The sequence below is a fragment of the Gobius niger genome (assembly GCF_951799975.1).
Source record: "Gobius niger genome assembly, chromosome: 13".
Lineage (NCBI taxonomy): Eukaryota > Metazoa > Chordata > Actinopteri > Gobiiformes > Gobiidae > Gobius > Gobius niger.
The window spans coordinates 6489397-6511276 of NC_136864.1; the positions used below are offsets into that span (position 1 = coordinate 6489397).

Below are 21880 nucleotides of genomic sequence, written 5' to 3' on the forward strand. Positions count from 1 at the left end.
CTTACAGTAACTCTGGTTCTCTGAATGTGCACAGTTACTCTAAGGTTACTAGGTTACTCTAATTCTCAGTGGTCAGACAGAAATAACATCATGTGCATCATGTGCAGGTTTCAGTTAGTTTTAAATCAGCGGTTCCCAAACTTGTGGGTCAGGAACCAGAGGTGAGAGAATGGGACCGTTTACCATTATAAAATGTTGGGAAATGGACTAGTCCTAAACCCCAGTCTGACAGTGGCTAAGTGGTTCGTGGTTCTCACACAGTGGGGAAGGGCCTGTTTCCAGCGTTGAGACTCGGGAAATGTTCCTAGAGCAGCTCTTTTACCTCACACACTATAAAGGTTTGGTCCATAAGCAACAGAAATGTAAGTTCATACAAATCAAATAAACTACTGTTCACTTGGTCTAAGCGCCAAAGTTTGTCTTCATCGCGCCTCACTCTTTTGCCAGAGTCTCTCCTGCTTGTAAATCAGCACTTATATCCTCTTTCTTCATCTTTATTCCAGCGCCTAAACACATCCTGCCCCGTTAGTGCCCTTCTTCATCTAGTTCACGCTTCAAAGGGGGTCATCTCTTCGAGCCTGTGAAGTTGTTGTTGTTTCAACCTTATTCTATTGTTATCACACCGTATTCCCTGGTGGCGACGGCAGCGGCGCTCATGTGGATTATTGCGGAGGGAAGTGCCGCCGCTCCTCTCTCCCACGAGGGCCACTTTGTTGTAAGCAGATTATACGCATTCACAGGCGGCGGGTGAAAAGCCAAAGGCACCAGGGACTGTGCTCTCAAGTTTAACAGATGCAGGGGTTTATTATTATTGTGTCCGAGAGAAATGTGCATATGAGGTCATGTGAATATTTATCACACTGATTATCCAGACAACAACCGCCTCGAAACAAACAAACGTTATATTTGAAGCACGTTTCATACGTTTCAGTTCCGGGGTCAGGTGTGGCCTTTCTGTGCAGAGTTTGCCTGTTCTCCCTGATCCTGTTCTTCTTCCGCGTGCTCCGGTTTCTCCTGCCTCTAAAATCATGTATAATTGACCTGAATGGAGGAGAGTTTGTTTAGCCCACGGCTACAATCCGGCGTAACGTGTTTACATGCATGAGTGCCACGTGCGTTCACTGTCCCGAGCAGTTTTTAAAGACATTTTTGCTGGTTTAATAATCGCAAACACATCTTTATCACTATCTCACACTTTGTTCATTAGAAAACACAATATTGATCTAAAACGGCCACAAAATACGAAATATCCAGTAGTTTACCCCTCCTCTTGCTTCCCTTTGCTGTCCAGCTGTTTTGATGAAGAGAAAAAAAAGAAAACCAAATACACTGTGTTAGCGTGTGTGTTAGCGTGAGTGTGTTTTTACGAAGCTGTGTTGCAACTGTCAACTCCTTATAACTGCATTGTGAAGTAACTTCACTTTTTGCTGTGATATTTTATATTTCTACTATGGTAAAGTTGTTTGAGCTGAGAGAGGGGGCGGAGAGGGGGCGGAGTTAACTGAATCCAAGTGTTTTGTCTCCCAGGTTTGAAGAATACCACCAGAAAATACTTGTATCACAAAAATTAGTGCTCCATAGTGGTAGTGGTACAATATATCATATGAATACTTTACTTTGGAATGGCTGAAATAGCATGATACAGATCTCCTTTAAGTACTTTTACTTTGCGATGAGAGAATCACATTTAGCCAGCAGTTCTTGCTAAATATAATTGAGGTAAGGAATGCATTTCCTGGATATGTAGAACCTCAGGAGGAGCTATTTGGGAGCTGCCACTGCTACAAACAGATCCGAAGATTATTCAAAGATGCGCTAACAGCTCTAAACACAACTCCTGGTATGTTTTTGATGAGAGGACATTGTAACATGGTGAAAAAAAAAAATCTCTAAAAAGTCAAACTTGTGTAATATCCTTTTTTTTGGCCACATTTTTGTCATGTTTTCATTGTTTTTCTGTTGCTGTCTGTTTTTGTAGTGTAACGCGACCGACGCTTCGATATGTTTTGTCTAAGGCTCCATTTCTTTTTTTAAGATGGAAACACAATATAGACTCTGGCGGTTGTGAAGAGGCGAAGGTGTGACCAATCCATCTTCACCGTTGCATTGTATCACCCTGCTTTTGCCACGCCAGGCAGGAATATCTGAATAGAGCTGCTTGCATTGCTGACTTACAAATCCGGCTAGCCTTGTGTGAATTACCACAGACACTTCGCGTGGATCCTCTCAAAGTAGTCCGTAATAACCTCAGCCGCCTATGTCTATATTACAAGTGTTCCTGGCCTAGCGGAGTATAGCTCGGATCTGTCTTTCCCGTTTCCAATCGTGGCGGGCGGATTAACCAAACGCGCTCTGTTCTCCCCGTGAGCCCATGCTGGGATTTGGCGCTCGGGTTATTAACAGGTCAGGCATGTATTTAACAGCACTGCACTGAGCATCAACGAGAGAAAAACAGTCAGTGTAGAAAAGCTATTACGCGGAAATTCGTGTCTTTCGAGAGCTCGGAGAAAGTTTTCATTATGTCTGTACGATGTAATGAGAAATAGAAGGTCAGCCGCACATGGGATTGAATGCAAAGTCAATACTTTTTATGTTGCAATGTAATGCCTGGAAAAAACATACCTGGAATTGCGCTATTGTGTGTGCATGTTTCAAGAGTGCTCCATATCTAACTCAAAGCGGCAGCCCACACTCTCAGAAATGTCATACGGAGGAGGCCACGAAGTTTGTGGCCCACTTTCCATGACGATCCAGTCTTATTTTGGGCTTATATTAAGATTGCCTGGATGACGGAGCTCTCGAAAAAGCCTGAATGAAGCATAGAGGGCTTTATAGAAGAAGAGGAAGAGGCAAGGCAAGTTTATTTACCGAGCATTTTGTACACAAGGCAACTCAATGCGCAGAGGAGGAAGGAGAAGAGGAAGAAAGAGAAGAGGGAGAAGGAGAAGAGGAAAAAGGAGAAGAGGGAAGATGAGGGAGAAGAGGAAGAAGAAAGAGAAGAAGAATAGGAAGAGGAAGAAGGAGAAAAAGAAGGGGAGGGGGGAGACGGAGAAGAGGAGGAAGAAGAAGAATAGGAAGAAGGAGAAGAGGAAGAAGTTGAGGAAGAAGGAGAAGAAGAGGAAGGAGAAGAGGAAGAAGTTGAGGGAGAAGGAGAAGAAGAGGAAGTGGAAGAGGAAGAGGGAGAAGAATTGGAAGAAGAAGAGGAGGAAGGAGAAAAAGAAGGAGAAGAGGAAGGGGAGGAAGAAGGAGAAGAAGAAGAAAGGGAGGAGGCAGAAGAAGAAAGAGAAGAGGAAGAAGAAAGAGAAGAATAGGAAGAAGAAGAGGAGGAAGGAGAAAAAGAAGGGGAGAGGGAGAAGGAGAAGATGAGGAAGAAGAAGAATAGGAAGAAGGAGGAGGAAGAAGTTGAGGAAGGAGGAGAAGAGGAAGAAGAAGGAGAAAAAGAAGAGGAAGGGGAAGAGGGAGAAGAAGAGGAGGAAGAAGGAGAAGAAGAGGAAGAAGAATTGGAGGAAGGAGAAGAGGAGGAGGAAGAAGAAGAGAAGAATAGGAAGAAGAAGAGGAAGAGGAGGAAGAAGGAGAAGAGGAAGGATTAGAAGAGGAGAAGAGGAAAGAAGAGGAAAAAGTTTACTTATATGCACCTTATTCCGCCCCGCACTTCCGTTGTACAGACACTTCCGGTCGAGCGCGAAGCCCGTTCATTTAAACTGAGAACGAGGGAAAATATTCTCCGCTCAAATCTGATGTTTCGTAGATTGATTTGTGTAAAATGTCCAATGTTCATTTGCACCAACATGTCAACACTGCAGCGTTTCTCTGTGCGGCCGAAAAACGGCTTTGTTTTCGTGTAGTGACTGATTCTATGTGGACTCCTCCAATCCCATGTTAACACTTAGGAGAAAAGGGGCGGGCACAATTAATGGCGGCGCCCACGCGAGCCTCCAGAATAAGGTGAATAGCATGTCGTTTGTGGCCCAGTCTGTTTTGGGCTTATCTTAAGATGCCTGGATGGTGGAGCTCTCTTAAAAGCCTGAATGGAGCATAGAGGACTTTATACCTTCATTTTCAAAGCCATCAATGCGCCTCGCCTGGACCAGAGAACGGCGCCTGGAATCAAGACACATCACGGCCCCCGAGGACAGAGAGGAGCCTCAGATCACGCAGCGCCTCGCGTTTGGAAAGAGTCTGTGAATAAAAGTGTTTTAAAAGTTTGAGAACACATTTCTTATTTCTCCCACACACCAGGCAGAGCTCATTATCAGAGCAAAGGACACACAGCTCCTCTTACAGTTTACAGTTTAGGAGTGAAGTGGATCATAAACCTCGACTTGTTTAGGCTCAATTTAGGCGGAGGAGGAGGAGGAGAAGAAGAGGAAGGGGGAGGAGGAAGAGAAAGAAAAGGAAGAAGAAAGAGGAGAAGAAGAAGAAAGAGAAGAAGAGGGAAAAAGGAAAAGGAGGAGGATGAAGAAGAAGAAAAGGAAGAAGGAGGAGGAGGTAGAGGAAGAGGAGGACAAGGAAGAGGAAGAAGAGGAGGAAGGAGGAGGAGGAAGAAGAGGAAGAGAAAGAAAAGGAAGAAGGAGAAGAAGAGGAAGAAAGAGGAAGAAGAAGAAGGAGGGGGAGGAAGAAGAAGAGGAAGCCGAAAAAGAGAAGGAAGAAGAAGAGGAGGAAAAAGAAGAGATAGGAGAAGAAGAGGAAGAAAAGGAGGAAGCAGAAAAAGAAGAGGAAGAAGAACTTTATTTATATAGCACCTTTCACAGACAATTATACATTAACTCCATTCTCGGTGTTGTTCAGTTTCTCCTGGAGACCGACAGAAACGCTGTTGCACGAGAAAAGAGGCACCAGGAGGAACCAGGAAGAACCAGGAGGAACCAGGAGGAACCAGGAGGCACCAGGAGGAACCAGGAGGCACCAGGAGGAACCAGGGGGCACCAGGAAGAACCAGGAGGAACCAGGAGGCACCAGGAGGAACCAGGAGGCACCAGGAGGAACCAGGAGGCACCAGGAGGAACCAGGGGGCACCAGGAGGAACCAGGGGGCACCAGGAAGAACCAGGAGGAACCAGGAGGCACCAGGAGGAACCAGGAGGAACCAGGAAGAACCAGGAGGAACCAGGAGGCACCAGGAAGAACCAGGAGGAACCAGGAGGCACTCTGGTCTGGGGCCAAACGGCAACTGCGGGCTGTGGTTAACTCTGCCACCAGCGGCAGCTCCTCGGCTTTTTCCCTCTACATTTTAGTCTTTTTAGTCTATGAACAATGTTTGCGTGCCGGTTGATTTCTACGATAACGTTCCTTACGAGTACCCATCCCAATGTCGTGCACGCTTTCGGTCAGGTAATGCTGATTCACTCGGGTTCTTCCGCCGAGACGATCTGTTCTATCTCATTTATTCTCACCCCGCATTGTGAGCAGCGGGACGAAGAGGCACTAAATTCACCGCGCTCAACTTTAATCCCGTTTAGAATTTAACGAAAAACGCCGCGCTCAGCAGGAAAGAACTCTCAAACGCGCCCTTATCTGCCTCTCCCAGGTACCGCCGCCTTTAATTACCTCCCCGCGCTTTTCTCTCCTCCCCGTCTCCGCGAAGCCGAAGGGCTTTAGGACCTGGTGGCGCACACGCTCACATCTGTCGCCCGCTCCCCCCCGCTGTATGGATCGCGCCGGAGTCTTGAAAACATCCAGGCAGCAGCAGCGGCAGCGGCAGTGGTAGCGCACAGGCTGGCTCCGTCGCTGTCTAGACTTGGGGACTATACAGGACGCGCCGCGGCTGGACTAATATGGCTCAAAGTGGACTAAACATTGGACTTGAACGCACTTAGCCGCAGCCCAAGGACAGCGCTCCAAACCATGAAGACTCCCATGGTAAAAAAAAAACAAAACAAAAAAAAGCTTCTTTGCCTCGTTTCTTATGGGAATCCACTGCGCGCTCTCATCGTCGCTATAATCATAACGCCGCTCCGTATAGTTCTCATCTGGATTAGGAGATTAGCGCGTGAACAATGGGCGTCCAGCTGTGCGCCCCGCGCCGCTTTAAGCCCCGACTGACGAGGGTGAGCAAGAGGAGCCCACACGCAGCTTTATCGCCACTTTGTCTGACGCAAAATACACGTGGACGATCAAAAACTATTTTAATTGAGATTCTGCGCCGCGTGTTCGTGTGGTTTTGATGAGCACGTGCTGTCTTTGAATCGAACTGAAGTGTCGGGTTGTTTGAAAGAGTGACATTTCTCTGTCACTCCGATGTTGGAAAAGTAGAAAGGCACGATCTCACTGATGCGGCTGCTTTTGCTTTGGTCACGTTAGGGTCAGTGCGGTCAGTTGGGCGTAATTGAAAGAGTTGAGTTTTGTGGGAACGTAATTGAGACAGTGTTAGTTTTACGCGCGCGCCTTTTTACCTTTTCATCAACTCGTAATGGAAAGTTTAAACTTCTTTGCTTTTGGGAAAATCTTTTAGAGCTCAATAAGTTTAACTTTTACAGCGCAGTTGTCAATACAGGCTGTGGAAGATGTGATCATGTGAATGTGAAAGTATAGTAAGTCTATCCAAAGACTTAAAAACTGTAATTATGGCGTAAATGTGGCCTATATTAAACCTCTTACCCCCACTTTAACCAAGCGTATTTTCTTCAGTTCGGCTTTACCCAAATCTAAAAGCTTTTTGATGCTTATAGGCCAGTGTAACGCCTCATTTGAAAGCTAATACCTGCATATTGTAACTTTTTTGTCACATTGTCACTGCGTTTTTATTATATTTTTGGAAGCCTTTTTGATTTTGTCTCTTTTTCATCGCTTTTTTGACGCGTTTTTTTGTATAATTGCATTTTTGTCACTTTTTTAGTCTCTCTGTTGTGGCTTTCATGTTGTTTTCACTCTTTAGTCATGTTTCTTTTGCTTTTTTATTGTGCCATTGTCGCTTTTCCGGCACGTTTTTGTCACTCTTCTGTTGCGTTTTCATCCTCGTTTTCGTCGCTGTTTTGACGCTTTGAAGAAAATGTGCTCGGTTCAGGTGGGGGTTAAGAGGTTGAGTCATTGCCTGCCTGGTGCAACAGGACCTCTAATCTTCCTCTCGTGCCCCCATGTCTCGTGCAGCGCCATGGGGTCGCCGTGCTCCTCGTGCTGCTCCTGTGCGCGAGCCTCTTCCTCGTGTACAACGGCAGCTTCAGCGGAGCCGCGCGGGACGCCAACGAGACGCGCGTCCGCCAGGCGCACGAGCAGCATCTGCCCCAACCTCTGCCGCACGTGAGCCTCCGGCGTCAGGACCAGCGCGAGACCGAGCATCCCCAGCCCAGGAGCGAGGTGGAGGTGGAGGTGGAGGAGGAGGAGGAGGTGCCTGCCCCGGTGCTGCAGGGATACAGCGGCATCATCGACCACAAGGTACCGGCCGAGCGGCGCCGTGAGCGGGGAGAGAGTTTACATGCATGGGGTGACGGTCTGCGGAAGTTATTGTGGCTTTGAGATATTTCATTTATTTCAAGGATAGCCCCGTTGAGATGAACCATCTCTTTTTCAAGCTTCTATTCAGTCTGAACACATGGACGATTCTTGCATTGTTTATATTTTATTGTAGCATATAGTACTTTCAGTGTTGGATAGTAACTGAATACATGTGTTTAGAATAATCATTTTGGGTAACTGTAGTCAGGTACAGTTACTCTTTCATTTGCAGGTAGTCAGAATATATATATATATTTTTTCATCTCAAAGGAATACATCAAAGTACTCAGCCGTTAAATATCAGTTTCAGAATCCTAACATTAAGAAGAAAGAAAGGAGAAAAACAGCCAGGGAAGAGTTGAGCTCTGTATTTCTGAGCTGTGCATTTGCAAAGTGCTGTTTTTGCATTCCAAATTAGCGGTGAATAAGTTTGCAACAGGCGAGTAAACATCTTCTTAATCATGTGCCGCATTTATCCATTATTATACCAGTCTGGGTAAATACTCAGTTCTCATTGGCTGACTGGCGTGTGCTAAAACGGTATAAAAAATAGAAAAAAATCTATATTTCTGAAACTCAACGAGAGTTACTGAACCTTCTTATTTCTCAGACTCATACTTTCTACTTCTACTTACTAAAGTCGGTACTTCCGGGGTTAGCGTAGCTGCTGCGCCGCTAGCATTTATCTCTGCTAACCCGGATGTACCGATTTTGGTAAATATTACTTTTATAGTAGTAGGTTCAGCATTTTTGGCTAATGGGCCTGATAAATAAGTGTGTTCAGTAACTCTCTGTTGAGTTTCAGAAATATTGATTGTGGTATTAAAGAGTTTTTTGTAGTTTCTCGCACATCTCGGAACCCGGAAGTAGAGCTGTGACGTCACCACTTAACAAACGTATAAACACTGCTCCTTTTTTTAGTTAAATGTGAGCTGTTGTCATCCTTGTAGCAACAAAATTGGGAGGGAAATGCCTGACATCAACATTAGCAAAACGTTATTTTACGTGATTTTCTTTAAATGATGAGCTCAGCATAGCGTTGTGGTGCATTCCAGGAAACTGGTAACTGGTAAATTTCCCACCTCCCACTTGGAAAAGCGCTGCTCGTACTGGTAATTACAACTTGCAAACTCGGAAACCTCAAGACTGCGAAAAGTTCGTATACGAGATGAAGACAGTAATGGCGCCCCCCAGTGGAGGCGCGGCGCTAATGTTAGAACTGTATCAAAACCACTGCATCAGTGACGTAAACGTTACTTTTGGTCACAGCTTTCAACATAACATTATGTCGCATGTTTTTTGTTATATATGGTATGGAGAATCGTTCATAAAACGTCAGCATCGTATGAGCTAACTGTTGTAGGCTAGCATTAGCAATTTTGTTTACATACGAGTTTAATCACCTGGAACGCTGGTCGTAAGTCGTAATTTTCAAGTGGGTAAAATACCAGTTACCAGTTGCCTGGAATGTACCATTGGTCTACTACTATTATACTATTTACCTGAATAACATTTTGAGGTACTTCTTGGTTTTTACTTCGCTTTTACTTCGACTTCAATCACATTAGCGCCTTTAGCTTTGATGCCAGTACATTTGCTGTGGTGTTGTTTCAGTGAGCTTCTGCGATGTCAGAAAGTCCAGTAATATATGAAGATATTGTATTGCTGATGGGATTCTCGGTGCCCGTGCCGTCGGGGAAGAAGAAATCCATTATATGAAATAACCTGGTCATTGTGGATGTTCAGGTCGTCGGCTGATCTCACTCTTTGGCTGTGTTATGTTGCTGAACCGAGACCTGACAAACTTACCTAGGCTGCGAGCTGAATTATCGCGTTTGGAGCGTTGATACATTATTATTACTGTTATTTTGTAGTTTGCAGCTGACATTATGCCACCTAGAGTTTGTGCCATGGTGATTTTCTAATTGCGACCTGTTAAATTGTCGTCTCGATTGCAGTTCGTCCTATTACCGATCCCCTCGGGTGAGACAGGTTATTAAATGTTCACCAGTCTTTGTTATGGAGCCCTTATTAGTGGCAATTTGCATCAACTGTTATTAGTCTGTTCACGAGAGAACAGGGCTTCGTGCAATTAAAAAAGGGAGTCGTGATGTTTAATTGAAATAAACAAGCCTGGTTTATTAGAAAAGACGCCCAGGCCACATGAAAATTCCCCGTGAACCGACTTGACCCATCAGCGCCAAATGAATCACCGCCTTCCTACATATTTAATACTTTTCATTAACATAACACAAGCGCAGTCAAATTGGACACTTGTTACTGGTAATTACTGCCACAAATGACTTTCTTCATTATTAAAGCGGCTGAATACTGGATTGCTTTGTAATTAAAAAAAAAACCATAGCGTACAACTTTTCAGGCTTGGAACAAAGGCAGGACAAAAACGGAAATGTGAGGCTTATGGGCCTCTCTGAGTGAAGCACATGCAGGGTTTATACAGAGTCAAATGTAATACTTGTTTATGCCATTTTTAATGCTCAAACTAGGACGTGTATTTTCTTTCTTTAGGTTTGCAAACATTTCACCAAACAGAGGAAAGAGAATTAGACAAAACGGAAACGTTTTAGCAAAAAAAAAAAAGTGGTCAATTTCAGCCATAACTGAAACTGGATATGTTTTAGATCATATTTGTGGTATTTTCAGTTAACTTAGGCTATATCCAGACGAAGACAAAACGCTTATATTTTCAGAAACGTTCTTTGTAATCACGAAGCAGCTCAGTAAATGTGTGCGTCCACATGGGTTGACTCAGGTCTGTGAAAACGGCGCAATTTATCTTCCAGGCCAGTGTGAGGCGCTGTGCAGTAAACTTTTGTGGAATGTAAACAGTGAAAATGAAACTGATTCATGGATTTAGGATCTACAGAAGAGACGAGGAGGAGAGTTTATTCTTCAGACGTAACGGGACTAAAACAGAAAAACCTGTCAGTGACTTTTACCGTCAGTCCAAAAACACAGACTGACTGGGCCGTGTTTTTCTTCTTGTCACCTGTGGCTTGTGGACTGCAGTGGAGCAAAGAGGAGCAGAGTAAAACCATCATAGATCCATGAGTAAAACTCATTCTAAGGTCAGTAGATTCTGGATAACAGACACCACTCTGGCGGATTGATAAAACATCTTTGCATTCAGTCCTTACCATGACTTCGTATGGACGGGGCCTTAAACAGTAAAAAATGTTGAGCAATAATTTTCCACTACATTTAGATTTAATGCCAGTTTGAATCCAGTTTAATGCTTTTTAATAACATGGTGGCACAATTCATTGGTTGACTTTTAATGCTTTTAATTAAAAACTTAAAAACTTGCGTATTACATTCCAGACTTATGGCTTGAGAGTTTTCCCCCAAAAGTTTGGAAATCCTCATTAGTGGTCAAAGCACTTGGTTTCAACACCATTGGTCAAATATTACTAAGATACAAGTACAAGGTTTTCTGTAAAAAAAAAAAAAAAAGTACTTGCTGTAAAAAAATACTTAAAGGGGCAAGATGCAAGCTGGCCATTTTATACTCACTACTACCACCTCAGGTCTTATGCGTAACTGCAGCTTTTATATTAAGCTTTTGAATGACGGCACTTCAGACCCGAAGTAACACCTTTCTGAGTGACAGTGCAGGATTTTAGAGGCAGTCGTGGTATTTTTTTAAACTCCGTATAGTCCTTTTAAGTATTCAAAGTAGAACGTTTATGGATTTATGCAACAAAAAAGTCATGGTGCTACTTATGTTTTGAAGATACTTGTGCAACTATGTGACTTAGGAGGAGTTCACCCGGGAGAGGAAGTAGCCATGATGATATTTTAACATAATTAAAGAAAACAAATGAAATTTTGTCTCAAACTTAACCATATGTACTCAGTTATTTGCAGATTCTGTTCAAACTAAGCATGAAGCGCATGTAGAAATGTAGGAAACCTTTGGCGAACCACTAAGACAGGGCTGGTACTTTTTTTTTTTTTTATGAACAAAACACATGGACACATTTCCTTTTTACTTTGGTGCATTTATAGAAATGTAGTGGAGTAGAAAATATTAGACTTAATGTAAATATTATTCATTACTGATCCATCTCTGTAGATACAAGAGACGCGTCAGCAAATACAACTTGTTTGCGCTTTGATCCATGTCATAACACTGTTCCCTCGTCAAATACAAACCTGCAGTAGTCACTTATGTGTACTCAAGTTCACGTTGGTCGTTTCATCTTGTACCGCTGTATTTCCTGGATTCTGTTTCGTCACAGGAGGAACACAACACTGTCCTCCACATTTTCAAAGCCCACAATCCATCACTGGACACTTTCTGAGCACCTCTGAGCTCAAAGTGTGTTCATTACGCCACAATGGATTTGTTGGCATGCCATTAGCTGAAAGAGACCGTTTGTTTTCACTGTGTTGTTCCCGCTACTATCTACAGAGGGCGCTCCAGGCCAATTCAAAACCCTGACCAGCCCAGTCCCCTCACTCCTTCAGGTCTTTTTTTTAAATTTAGACATAATTCAAATGTTTATCCGTGGAATATCAGCGCTGTGGTTTCCAAAATGATGCTTTTGAGATTCTGTTATGCATGATAAGTCCACTTTAAGTTTGAACAATTACTTTAAAGAACTTACCCACCCCAAACGTATACCCAACAACAGCCACCGTCCTCCAATTTCCCCACAATCTGCCTCTCCTCCCTGCACCATTTATCACCATTTTCTCCCTCCCTCCGTGTAGCGACACAGTCAATAGCCTCCCGTCTTTACCAATGAAGATCAGTGCATTCTGAGGAGAGGCCGCCTGACGTCACCGTGGGCAACGGGACCGCTGACCTGTTTACAGCGCAGCATCAAACAATCAATGAAAACACAGGGGGCTCCACTCGCGGCGAGTCAAACTGCACCTAATCACTGTGTAAAAGGGGGTTTTAGCCAATTTAGCTGTCGGTCTAAGCAACACTGACCACAATAGAAACACAAAAGCAGGCGTCGGGTTGGATAACGGGTTCTGAACTATCGACTGGGAACGGGAGAGAAGGAGACGGTGTAATCAAGTCAAGAGAAGTGCTTCGTCAAACTGATATTACTCATAACTAAGACACGGTGTCAAGCATTGTCTTGTGAGGCGAAGCAGCATCGACATCAAATGCAGGCAGCTCAAGTCTGGGCTTTGACAGTTTGCCAAAAATTATCCCCTTAGAATTAAAAAGTTCTAAATGCGTAGGTCTGAGATATTTACACCACCGTTCAAAAGTGTGGGATCACCCAGGCAATTCGATGTTTTCCACCAAATCTCGCTTAGAATAGCCTCCATTTCTCAGAACACGGATAAAGAGCCGAGTTTCAGAAGAACGTTTTTTGAGGAGTGCGATCGAACTCACAAATGCTGGTGCTCCAGACACTCAACAAGGAAGGACCATTTTAAAAGCTTCTCTGATCAGCACAACAGTTTGTAGCTGTGTTTTAATTGCACTACAGTTTTCAAAACATCAATTAGCCTTTAGATTTCTCTAAAATCGAAATCGTAAGTGCTTAAACTGTGGTTATTTAGGTCATGATATGTCCTCTGCAGAAAACTGAATCTCCCCATGTCTCCAAGAGGTGATTTTATGCTTGTACGTCCACAGACATGTTCTGAGATGCCTGCTGTTCATGTTTCAGCCTTACATGAATTGCAAAATGAATTGTAATCTTTGTATTTGTCAGAGAATTGGACAATCGGATGCTCTTCCCTAATCAGTTATATTATGATTGCTTTTCATTTTAGTATTTTCCAAAGCAATATTCTCATTACTCTCCTGTTTGGCTTGTCAGTTCAGTCCGGTTCTGCTGCTGAGTCTGCGGTGAGTGATGTTATCTTTTTGAGAACAATATGAAGCCTCTCTGCTCCGCTGCCGTCTGGGGATGATGGACACTTCTATGAGCCGCACCGAAACACTGGTGCTTCAAAAGTTTGTTGGAAAAAGTTCTCCTTAAAAAAAAAAAAAAAAAAAGTTTTCAGAAAAGAGAGACATGGAGAAACGAGTTGAATTCTTCACTCAATTATTAAATTGTAAAATGAATTGTTAAATCTGTATATCTTTGGAAGTACTGGCACTGCTCAAATGAAAATACAAAATCTATCGTCCAAAACAAGTTCAGCTGCAGGTTTTGGTGAAACCTTTTGTTCATTTTTGTTTCAGTTTTAAATACATTTTTGTTCACAACCTTAAAGGGACTAGATGCAAGTTGGTCATTTTATACTCACTACTGCCACCTCAGGTCTTATGTGTAACTGCAGTCTCTACATTAAAGGAATAGGCCACCGTTTTTACATACTAAGATATGTTCTTACCTAACCTTAGTCGAGTTAATATATACCCGTCTGGTCTTTGTCCGTGCGCTCTGTCACGCAAACGGAGCACATACGCAGCCTCTCCCACATGTCACATAGCTCCAAAAAAGCTCACGATAGAAGCTACCAAGCTCTTCCACGTGTTCCCTATTTAAATAAAGTTACGTGAAGTGTTTTCATGCAAAGTATATTTACACAGAAATGTAACATGTCGATTTTATAAGCAGATAAAAAGGGGTGCTATATTGTGAGGCGTAATGATACGAGGAGCACAGCGTCCGCGCAGTAACTCCTAAAGACTTCCCCCGCTCACTTCCGTCAATAGAAGCTGTGTGACTTGTAGAGAGCTCGCAGAGAACAGTTGAAGAAGCGTCGATAACTTGTGAACAATGCCTTTTACGTGCATCGTGCCGGGCTGTGATAACAAACAGAAAGTATATAGTGTAGTAATGTTTCACAGATTTCCAACTCACCCCGGACGACGACACAGGACTCAGGAGCTCCACCATGAGGTAGGAATGCGAGAGCACTTTCCGAAAATACATTTTCTGCTTGTTGTAAAAGGCTCTCTACAAGTCACGCAGCTTCTATTGACGGAAGTGAGCGGGGGAAGTCTTTAGGAGTTACTGCGCGGACGTTTTGCTCCTGTATCATTATGCCTCACAATATAGTACCCCTTTTTATCTGCTTATAAAATCGACATGTTACATTTCTGTGTAAATATACTTCGCATGAAAACACTTCACGTAACTTTATTTAAATAGGGAACACGTGGAAGAGCTTGGTAGCTTCTATCATGAGCTTTTTTGAAGCTATATGACATGTGGGAGAGGCTGCGTATGTGCTCCGTTTGCGTGACAGAGCGCACGGACAAAGACCAGACGGGGATATATTAACTCGACTAAGGTTAGGTAAGAACATATTTTAGTATGTAAAAACGGTGGCCTATTCCTTTAAGCTTGTGCTTGTCCCTTTAATACAAGCAATGTGCTAGACAGTATTAAAACTTTTTGAGTAGAAATATGTCTTAAGCAACCATTTAAAATGATCAAGCGTCTGTGCAGCTCTTATGTGGATAGACAGTTCAATCCACAGTTTTGGAGCTTCGACAAAGAAAAAACAATGCGCCTGAGTCCAAAAACACTCGACTATTTCTAATGAAAGAACTCCGACATGAGAAAGATGCAATAACAGCTCCAAATCCAAACGTAAATTTGTGTAGACGATGGAGAGTTCACGCAGACCCTACCCCACTCACCTGCACAATAACTTAGGTGGCAAAACGCGGCCTTGGAGGAAGCCCTGCTGAGCCTGTAACGTGGCTTCGGGTGCAAAATAAATGCGATTAATTCTCTCAGTATTATGGAGGGACAAAGTGGGCTAAATTAATCAAAAGTCAGTCTTGAACGATTTACCCATTTCTTCCACAATCAGAGAAAATGTACCCGGGGGCCGCCGTTCTTTTGGAACATTTGATGGCGCACGAATTGAGAAAAGTCTTGTATTTCCAATTCAAGCACGTTCAGCTGTGCTTTGTAACAACGTGGACCACTGTGGTTTATGGACAAGTGTGGCTTATATTCAGGTCCGCTCAATCCTCCGAATATTACAGTATTTCACGTAATACAGCTCCTTTAAGAAAGAATTGGCCTTGGGTTTGCAGACCTCGGTAGATAATGAAAGATTTCTTGCCGTGATCCTCAAGAATGATATAATTACTCTTCATTAAGCAAATAAGGCTGATGATCACTGCTAATTAGGGAGATATTGTTAATCAGAGATGATCACGGCTGGTGGATGTTATAGATACGGCTTAAATCAGTGTGTGCCGGAGCCGTGAGTGACAGTCTTAATGAACACGGCTGCTGTATAATGTCTAAGTGAAAAACAACAAGATGATTGCGTTTGACAAAGGCTGGATGAGATAATGACGCAATGTATGATGAGAATATTGATGCACTGACGAGGAGAAATAATTGGAAAGACACTTATACAATCAGCTAAAGTGGATGACAGGCTTATTTCATATAACATTATATTCACAGCAGCTTTAGGCTCGTATACGTTGTTTAAAGAGCCTTGCTTAAGCTTTAGTTAGACTTTGTCGACTTTTGAACTCCCGGGAATAGACCTTCTTCACTTGTTTCTCTGGTTGACTTGTTGTTTAGTCACACTTTATGCTGCCTTCATGTGCTCAAAGGACCATCCTTTCAAATGTTGTGAAGTGGAATTACAAGTGCGCTGTGTTCAAGTGCTTTTGTGTCGTTGAAAAGTGGAAGTCTAAGTATATTACACATTCTATATAATCTGCAATATCGATGTAAAAAATGTGATGTAAGTAATGATATATATTGATTATTCTTCGTAAGGCCCTCCTTCTTGGATCTCAGCAGCGAATCAGAGGCCAGTATCCTCCCGCGTTGACCAATGAGACAAGCTTTTCCTGTGAACCAGCCTGCTAGGTCCAATCAAAAGGGAGGGGGAGGAGCTTGATTTTTATTTTGAAAAGTCCGTTCCTGCTCTCCTCATTTTGCAAACTAATGGTGCGTTCCAGGCAACTGGTATTTTTCCCATTCGAAAATGACGACTCATGAGCTCAGAGCGTCCCAGCTGAATAAACCTGTGTAAACAAACCGGCTAATTCTACTACAGTTAGCCACTGAGATGCTAGCGTTACATGAATGTTTCTCCACAAACATATGATTCAAAATATGCTACATAACATCACAGGTGCTTTCATTTCTGTAATTCAACTTAAACCGTGAATCTAATATATGATGGACTCATTACATGCAAAGTGAGACATGTATAGCCTTTATTTGTTATAATTTTGATTATTATGGCTCAGCTTGTAAACACCCCAAGTTAAAAATATTATGAAAATGGACTTTAAGCCATAATCATGAGTAAAAGTAATGTTCACTTCACTGATGCAGTGGTTTTGTTAATCTAAAGCAGGGTTAGGCAACGTCAGGCCCGGGGGCCAGAACCGGCCCTCCATCATCAAACTCTGGCCCTGGAGATGATTTTGAGAAATATTATGACCCAAATCTGATCAAATTCCTGTTAAAGTACTCAAGAAATGTGAAAAATACTGTCAATTCCTTAAAATGTCTTAGCAGAGCACCCTTTTAGGCCATAATCCTAAAAGAATACTCTATGAATACTAAGAAATGACTTATATCTACTTGAATTAAGAGATTAAATCTAAAGATTGAGTAGATTTGGTCTGGCCTTAAAGCAGATATAACCTATTCTTGCCAATGGAACAAGCAAAAGCTTTTTCTTAATTCAGATTATTTTGTGTAATTTCAAGTGAAAAACAACATTTTTTTTTTTTACAGAGAAAGTTAATTTGGGGGATTTCTATTTTTTCCTTTGGCATTGGTGTTTTTATCTGATCTTAGATTAGTTCAAACAGACTTAAATTTAACATAAAAAATAAGCGAATTTTAATATTTTTTCTAATTAAAGACGGACATTTTTCCAGTGTGTATGTGGTACAACACTGGCATACGTAGAAAGTGATGCTTTTGCTTTAATTGGAGGGTCCGGTCTTTTGACGATGAAGAAACCCGGCCCTCCACCGAGCAAACTTGCCGACCCCTGATCTAAAGAGAATGACACCCAACATGTCAAAGTAGGAAAGTGTTCTGCTGTATGGGGTGTCTATTTGGCACACCCTGAGTGATCTTAATAAGAGCCGAATGTAACAAGTGAGCTCAATATAGGATTATCTTATGTTCATTGTAGTTGACAAATTAGTCATTTATACCTCGATTTGTATTGATGTGGAAACGTTTTTATCCTTAATTGGGAACTTTGATGCTGCTGCAGCCTCCTCGCAGTGACTGGATTGTGTCTGATTTGCGTGAGTGATTTGACCGCCGGCTGTTGCTGTGTGAAGTAGACAAACAACAGTAATGCGTTCAGCGCGGGAGACACTTCTGCAGGCAGCGGGAACATATTGTGGCGCGCGTCAGAAAGTAGGCCTCTCTGCTAAATGAACTTTGGGTAAATTAAACACCGGGGGCGCCGCAGCGACACTTCATCTTGCGCAGACAGAGGAAAGCTTATTAAAAGAAATGTGTTTGCGGAGAAAGAGGAGAAAGTGCAGCCAGCACAAATGTTGTTCTTAATGAGAGGGAAGGGGCCACGTCTGAGATTCTAACCGAAAATAATGAGACTCTATCCATTTGGGCTGAATCGCGTCGTACAAAAGTAATTAGCCATTGTTCTGCTTTATAAATTGCCAATACATTGCTAATTTTAAACTGGGGCTAAACGTATATTGCAAAGCGTTTCCAATTGGAGTCGGATCATTTAGACGTCCTTATTTTAACTTTCCTGCGTAAATGTGGTGCGATAGACCCATGCTGTCAGTGAAGCTATAAAGGGAAGCTATGTAGTCTACGGGATACGCAGGTATAACCACTAGAACATTGTTTTTCAACCACTGTGCCGTGGCTCACTAGTGTGCCGTGAGATATTGTCTGGTGTGCCTTGGGAAATTATGCAATTTCACCTAGTTGTCTTTTTTAAAATAAATTAATTATTATCCGCAAATAATGTACAGTTTTCGAATGTCTGTGCCCTCTAGTGTCATGGCAGAGTAACCATGTAATACTCTTCCATATCAGTAAGTGGCCGCAGGTAGCTCATTTGTGATGATCAATGGCATTGCGGCTAGCGAGACTATGCAGTGTTCCTATTCAAGACACTTTGATGAGAACGAATGAGTATAGGCTACAGAGTTACATTTTTTTTTACATTTTTGATTGATTTTTTCAATGAAAAATATGTGCCTTGGCTCAAAATAGGTTGAAAAACACTGCACTAGAAGACCTGCAGAATTACAGTCTAACCACTACAAAGTGGGAAAAGATACGTATCACTCATTTACGCAGTGTTATTTTGCGTTTTTCTGTCCGTTTGGAGGCAGCACAAACTTCACCACAAGCTATTTCCTCCCCTGAAAACGAGAGAGATGACAGGCTCATGCATCTCTCTTTCTCTGTCTCTACCAACAGACCGACTGTTTCCTCTCAGCTGTGCTCCGGTGTACAAAATAAAACCCAACCTGAGAATAGCTCATAATAAGAGAAGCTTATTAACAGTCCTCACGGCGCTGGAGGAGTCGCGTACGTCTCAGCGTCTCCCCGTGATAGACACTTTCCCTGTTCATCCCCGCTCTGGGAGTCCACATTGCCAGACCCATAAAGCCTCCCCTGCAGCAGCGCGTGAGAGCGGCCTTGGGCAAAGGCAGTGACAGGTGCAGGCGGGTAACAATCTGTATTACAAAGCGCTGGAGTCCACGGAAAAGACCTCGTAGACTGTTCCAAGTGTGCGTTTTAGTCTCAGACACTGAAGCTGTCGCTTGACAGAGACTGACACAGCACAACAAAAATTGTCCAAAAACGAGTCGTTCTCCAGAAGCAGAGCGCATGGTGGTGTGTGTGGGGGAGTTTGTAGGTGCTCGCTCTACAGCGTGAGAGTCCGGTGGTTGAGTGGTGGAAGGGTTGGTGAAAGCAGACTGGGCTTTGTTCATTGAAGTTTTCATTTTGGCTTCTGTCCCACAGCCTTATAGCCTAGCTCAGTGTTTTTCAACCTTTTTTGAGCTGAGGCACATATTTTTCATTGACAAAATCACGATGCACACCACCAGCAGAAAATGTAAAAAAATGTAGCTCTGTAGCCTATATTCAGTCGTTCTCATCAAAGTGTCTTGAATAGGAACACCGTATAGTCTCGCTAGCCATAATGCCATTGATCATCACAAATGAGCTACCTGCGGCCACTTACTGATATGGAAGAGTATTACATGGTTACTCTGCTGATCACTAGAGGGCACAGACATTCGAAAACTGTACATTATTTGCGGATAATAATGAATTTATAAAATAAAAAAAACTAGGTGAAATTGCATAATTTCCCAAGGCACACCAGACAATATCTCATGCACATTTTTTCAGTGCATATAATTGGCTCTCTATGCGTACCTGTCTGGTGTTTATGTGCTTGGTCGAAGTGCTCATAGGTGTTATTATGCCTTACGATATAGTACCCCTTTTATCCGCTTAGAAAATGGACATGTTTAATGTTGTGTAACTATACTTGGATCGTGTAACTACTCACGCATCCGCCGCAAAAGCCGGGTTCCCACACGTATTCATTCACAAACATTGACATATTTTATGTCCATGTGTCCTCCACAAGGTGCTTGCGATGATGCTATAATCCAAATATGGTCATGTCCTTTCAGACACCGGCTATGGAAGAGCGGAGAAATGTGTCATGCACGATACAGAACCTTAGGCTTTCTCAAAATGAGGTTTTCGTTCCACTCCTGCACCCATTTCTACACTTTAGTAGCTCCTACTGACTCCAGACTTTGTGTTTTTCAGACGGATGTTTTCAATATTTCATTACCAGCCTGATTTGATGAGGTTTGAACACAATAAACTAAAACTTATGATTTGCTTATTCAAAAACTAAACATGATCCAAAATCCCTTCTGGAATAGTCTTTGTTAAAATACGCAGAGGTGGGCGGAGTAGCCAAGATATTGACTAATTGAGTAACGTTGCTTTGAAATAAGTACAAGTAAAAAGTAGTGACTCAAACAATTACTCAGGTAAAAGTAAAAAAGTACCTGGGGAAAATGTATTTCTCCTTATGTTTATACTAGCTGAGACCCGGCCTTCGGCCGGGCCTCGCTAGTCTCCACATTTGATATTCTGAGATTATGAGTGATTACAAAGAAATGTCCAACCCGTCACACAGTTCAGCTGTAGACCAGTGGTTCCCAACCCATGCCAAAAACTATGGCCACTACAAATGAGTGAAAGAATGAAGGCAAAAAAAAATTTCAAACAAACTGCAATTGGAGTGTTTGATGCACCCGTGCTCCTTTCTTATAAACGACGACAATATTTTCGCTAAACTCGGGGAACAGGATTCAAGAGACAGTGGAATAAGTATGGTGAAATATTAGGGGTTCAGCTCTAACGGTTTGGTTGACGGTGCAGGACCCGTGGTTTGGTGCATCCACGGTAGTGTACAATCAAACAAATAATAAGTAGATTTTGAACTGAAATAGCCTAATGATTGTTATTAGACAGTATTTATAACCTTACAATAAAATTGGCAATGCGTTAGAATGAAAAGTACCTCTGGGCTCATAATACGTGAAAGCAAAATAGAAAAGAAATGGTACAGCAGCAAAGGAAAAAAAAAAGGAAAAAAACTACGCAGTGCAGGCCATGCGCTCGTTAAGGTGTAGTGTCATTTTCGCTTTTACGCACACGGAGGATAAATCAGTCGGAGCAACGCGTGTGATTAGAGGCTCGTGTTTGAGCAGGTTTTGGGCACGCACGCACACGCACACACATACACACACGCAGACACGCGCGCACGCACACATGGCCCTGGTTGGAAGCGCGCGCACACATGCATACACAACGCACGAACACGCACACACACGCGCGCACACACACATCGCCCTGTGTGGATGCGCGCACACGCACGGCAGTCAGATCTCGTGCACTCGCGTTTTTGTGACAGCGGGTTGTCCGCGGACAGCAGCACCACCAACCACGCACTCAGTACTGTCGCCAGGCTTCCTGGTGTTCCCAAACGGTCTCCCATCCCAGTTCTAACCAGGCACTTCCCTGCTTAGCTTCAAAGTCGGTATGGGAAATAAACATGGCGGCGGCCAGGCGGCGGCCATTGAGATAGCGTTTTCTATAATAGATCAGTAATGTTCAGCAAAAGTTTCAAATAAAGCTGTGACTGACTGTTACTGCTATGTTTTCCTTTTGCATTATGACGTCTCTTCCAGGTGCCACAGCTCAAGCTTCTTTTTATGAATTTCTCAGTAAAAAATGTTTAAATAATTTCAGGAGCGCAGCAAATGAATAACTCAGATGTCTCATAAATGCTGCGCCGTTCGCACCAAGCAGAATGAAAAGAAAGGAATGGAGAATAGCATGAATTATGAAGAACGCCTGCATTAAAATCGTGGCTTTCAACCTTCCACAGTAAGAAATATGTGATGAATCCTTGGGGGGTAAAGGGCAGTCCAAAAACACAGAAGTAAAAAGGAAAGCCAGCATTAA

At 42.9% G+C, this 21880-nt stretch overlaps 1 protein-coding gene across 1 annotated transcript in view; it reads left to right on the top strand.

The window, feature by feature from the left end:
- Positions 1-5695: 5695 nt before the first annotated feature.
- Positions 5696-21880, top strand: part of st6galnac5a (ST6 (alpha-N-acetyl-neuraminyl-2,3-beta-galactosyl-1,3)-N-acetylgalactosaminide alpha-2,6-sialyltransferase 5a) — a 134031-nt gene continuing 117846 nt past the window's right edge. Inside the window, exons 1-2 of the mRNA XM_079569853.1 lie at positions 5696-5858; positions 7086-7370. Of these exons, the coding sequence (XP_079425979.1) occupies positions 5844-5858; positions 7086-7370 (300 nt within the window). The 5' untranslated portion in view covers positions 5696-5843. The remainder of the gene's footprint in view (positions 5859-7085; positions 7371-21880) is intronic.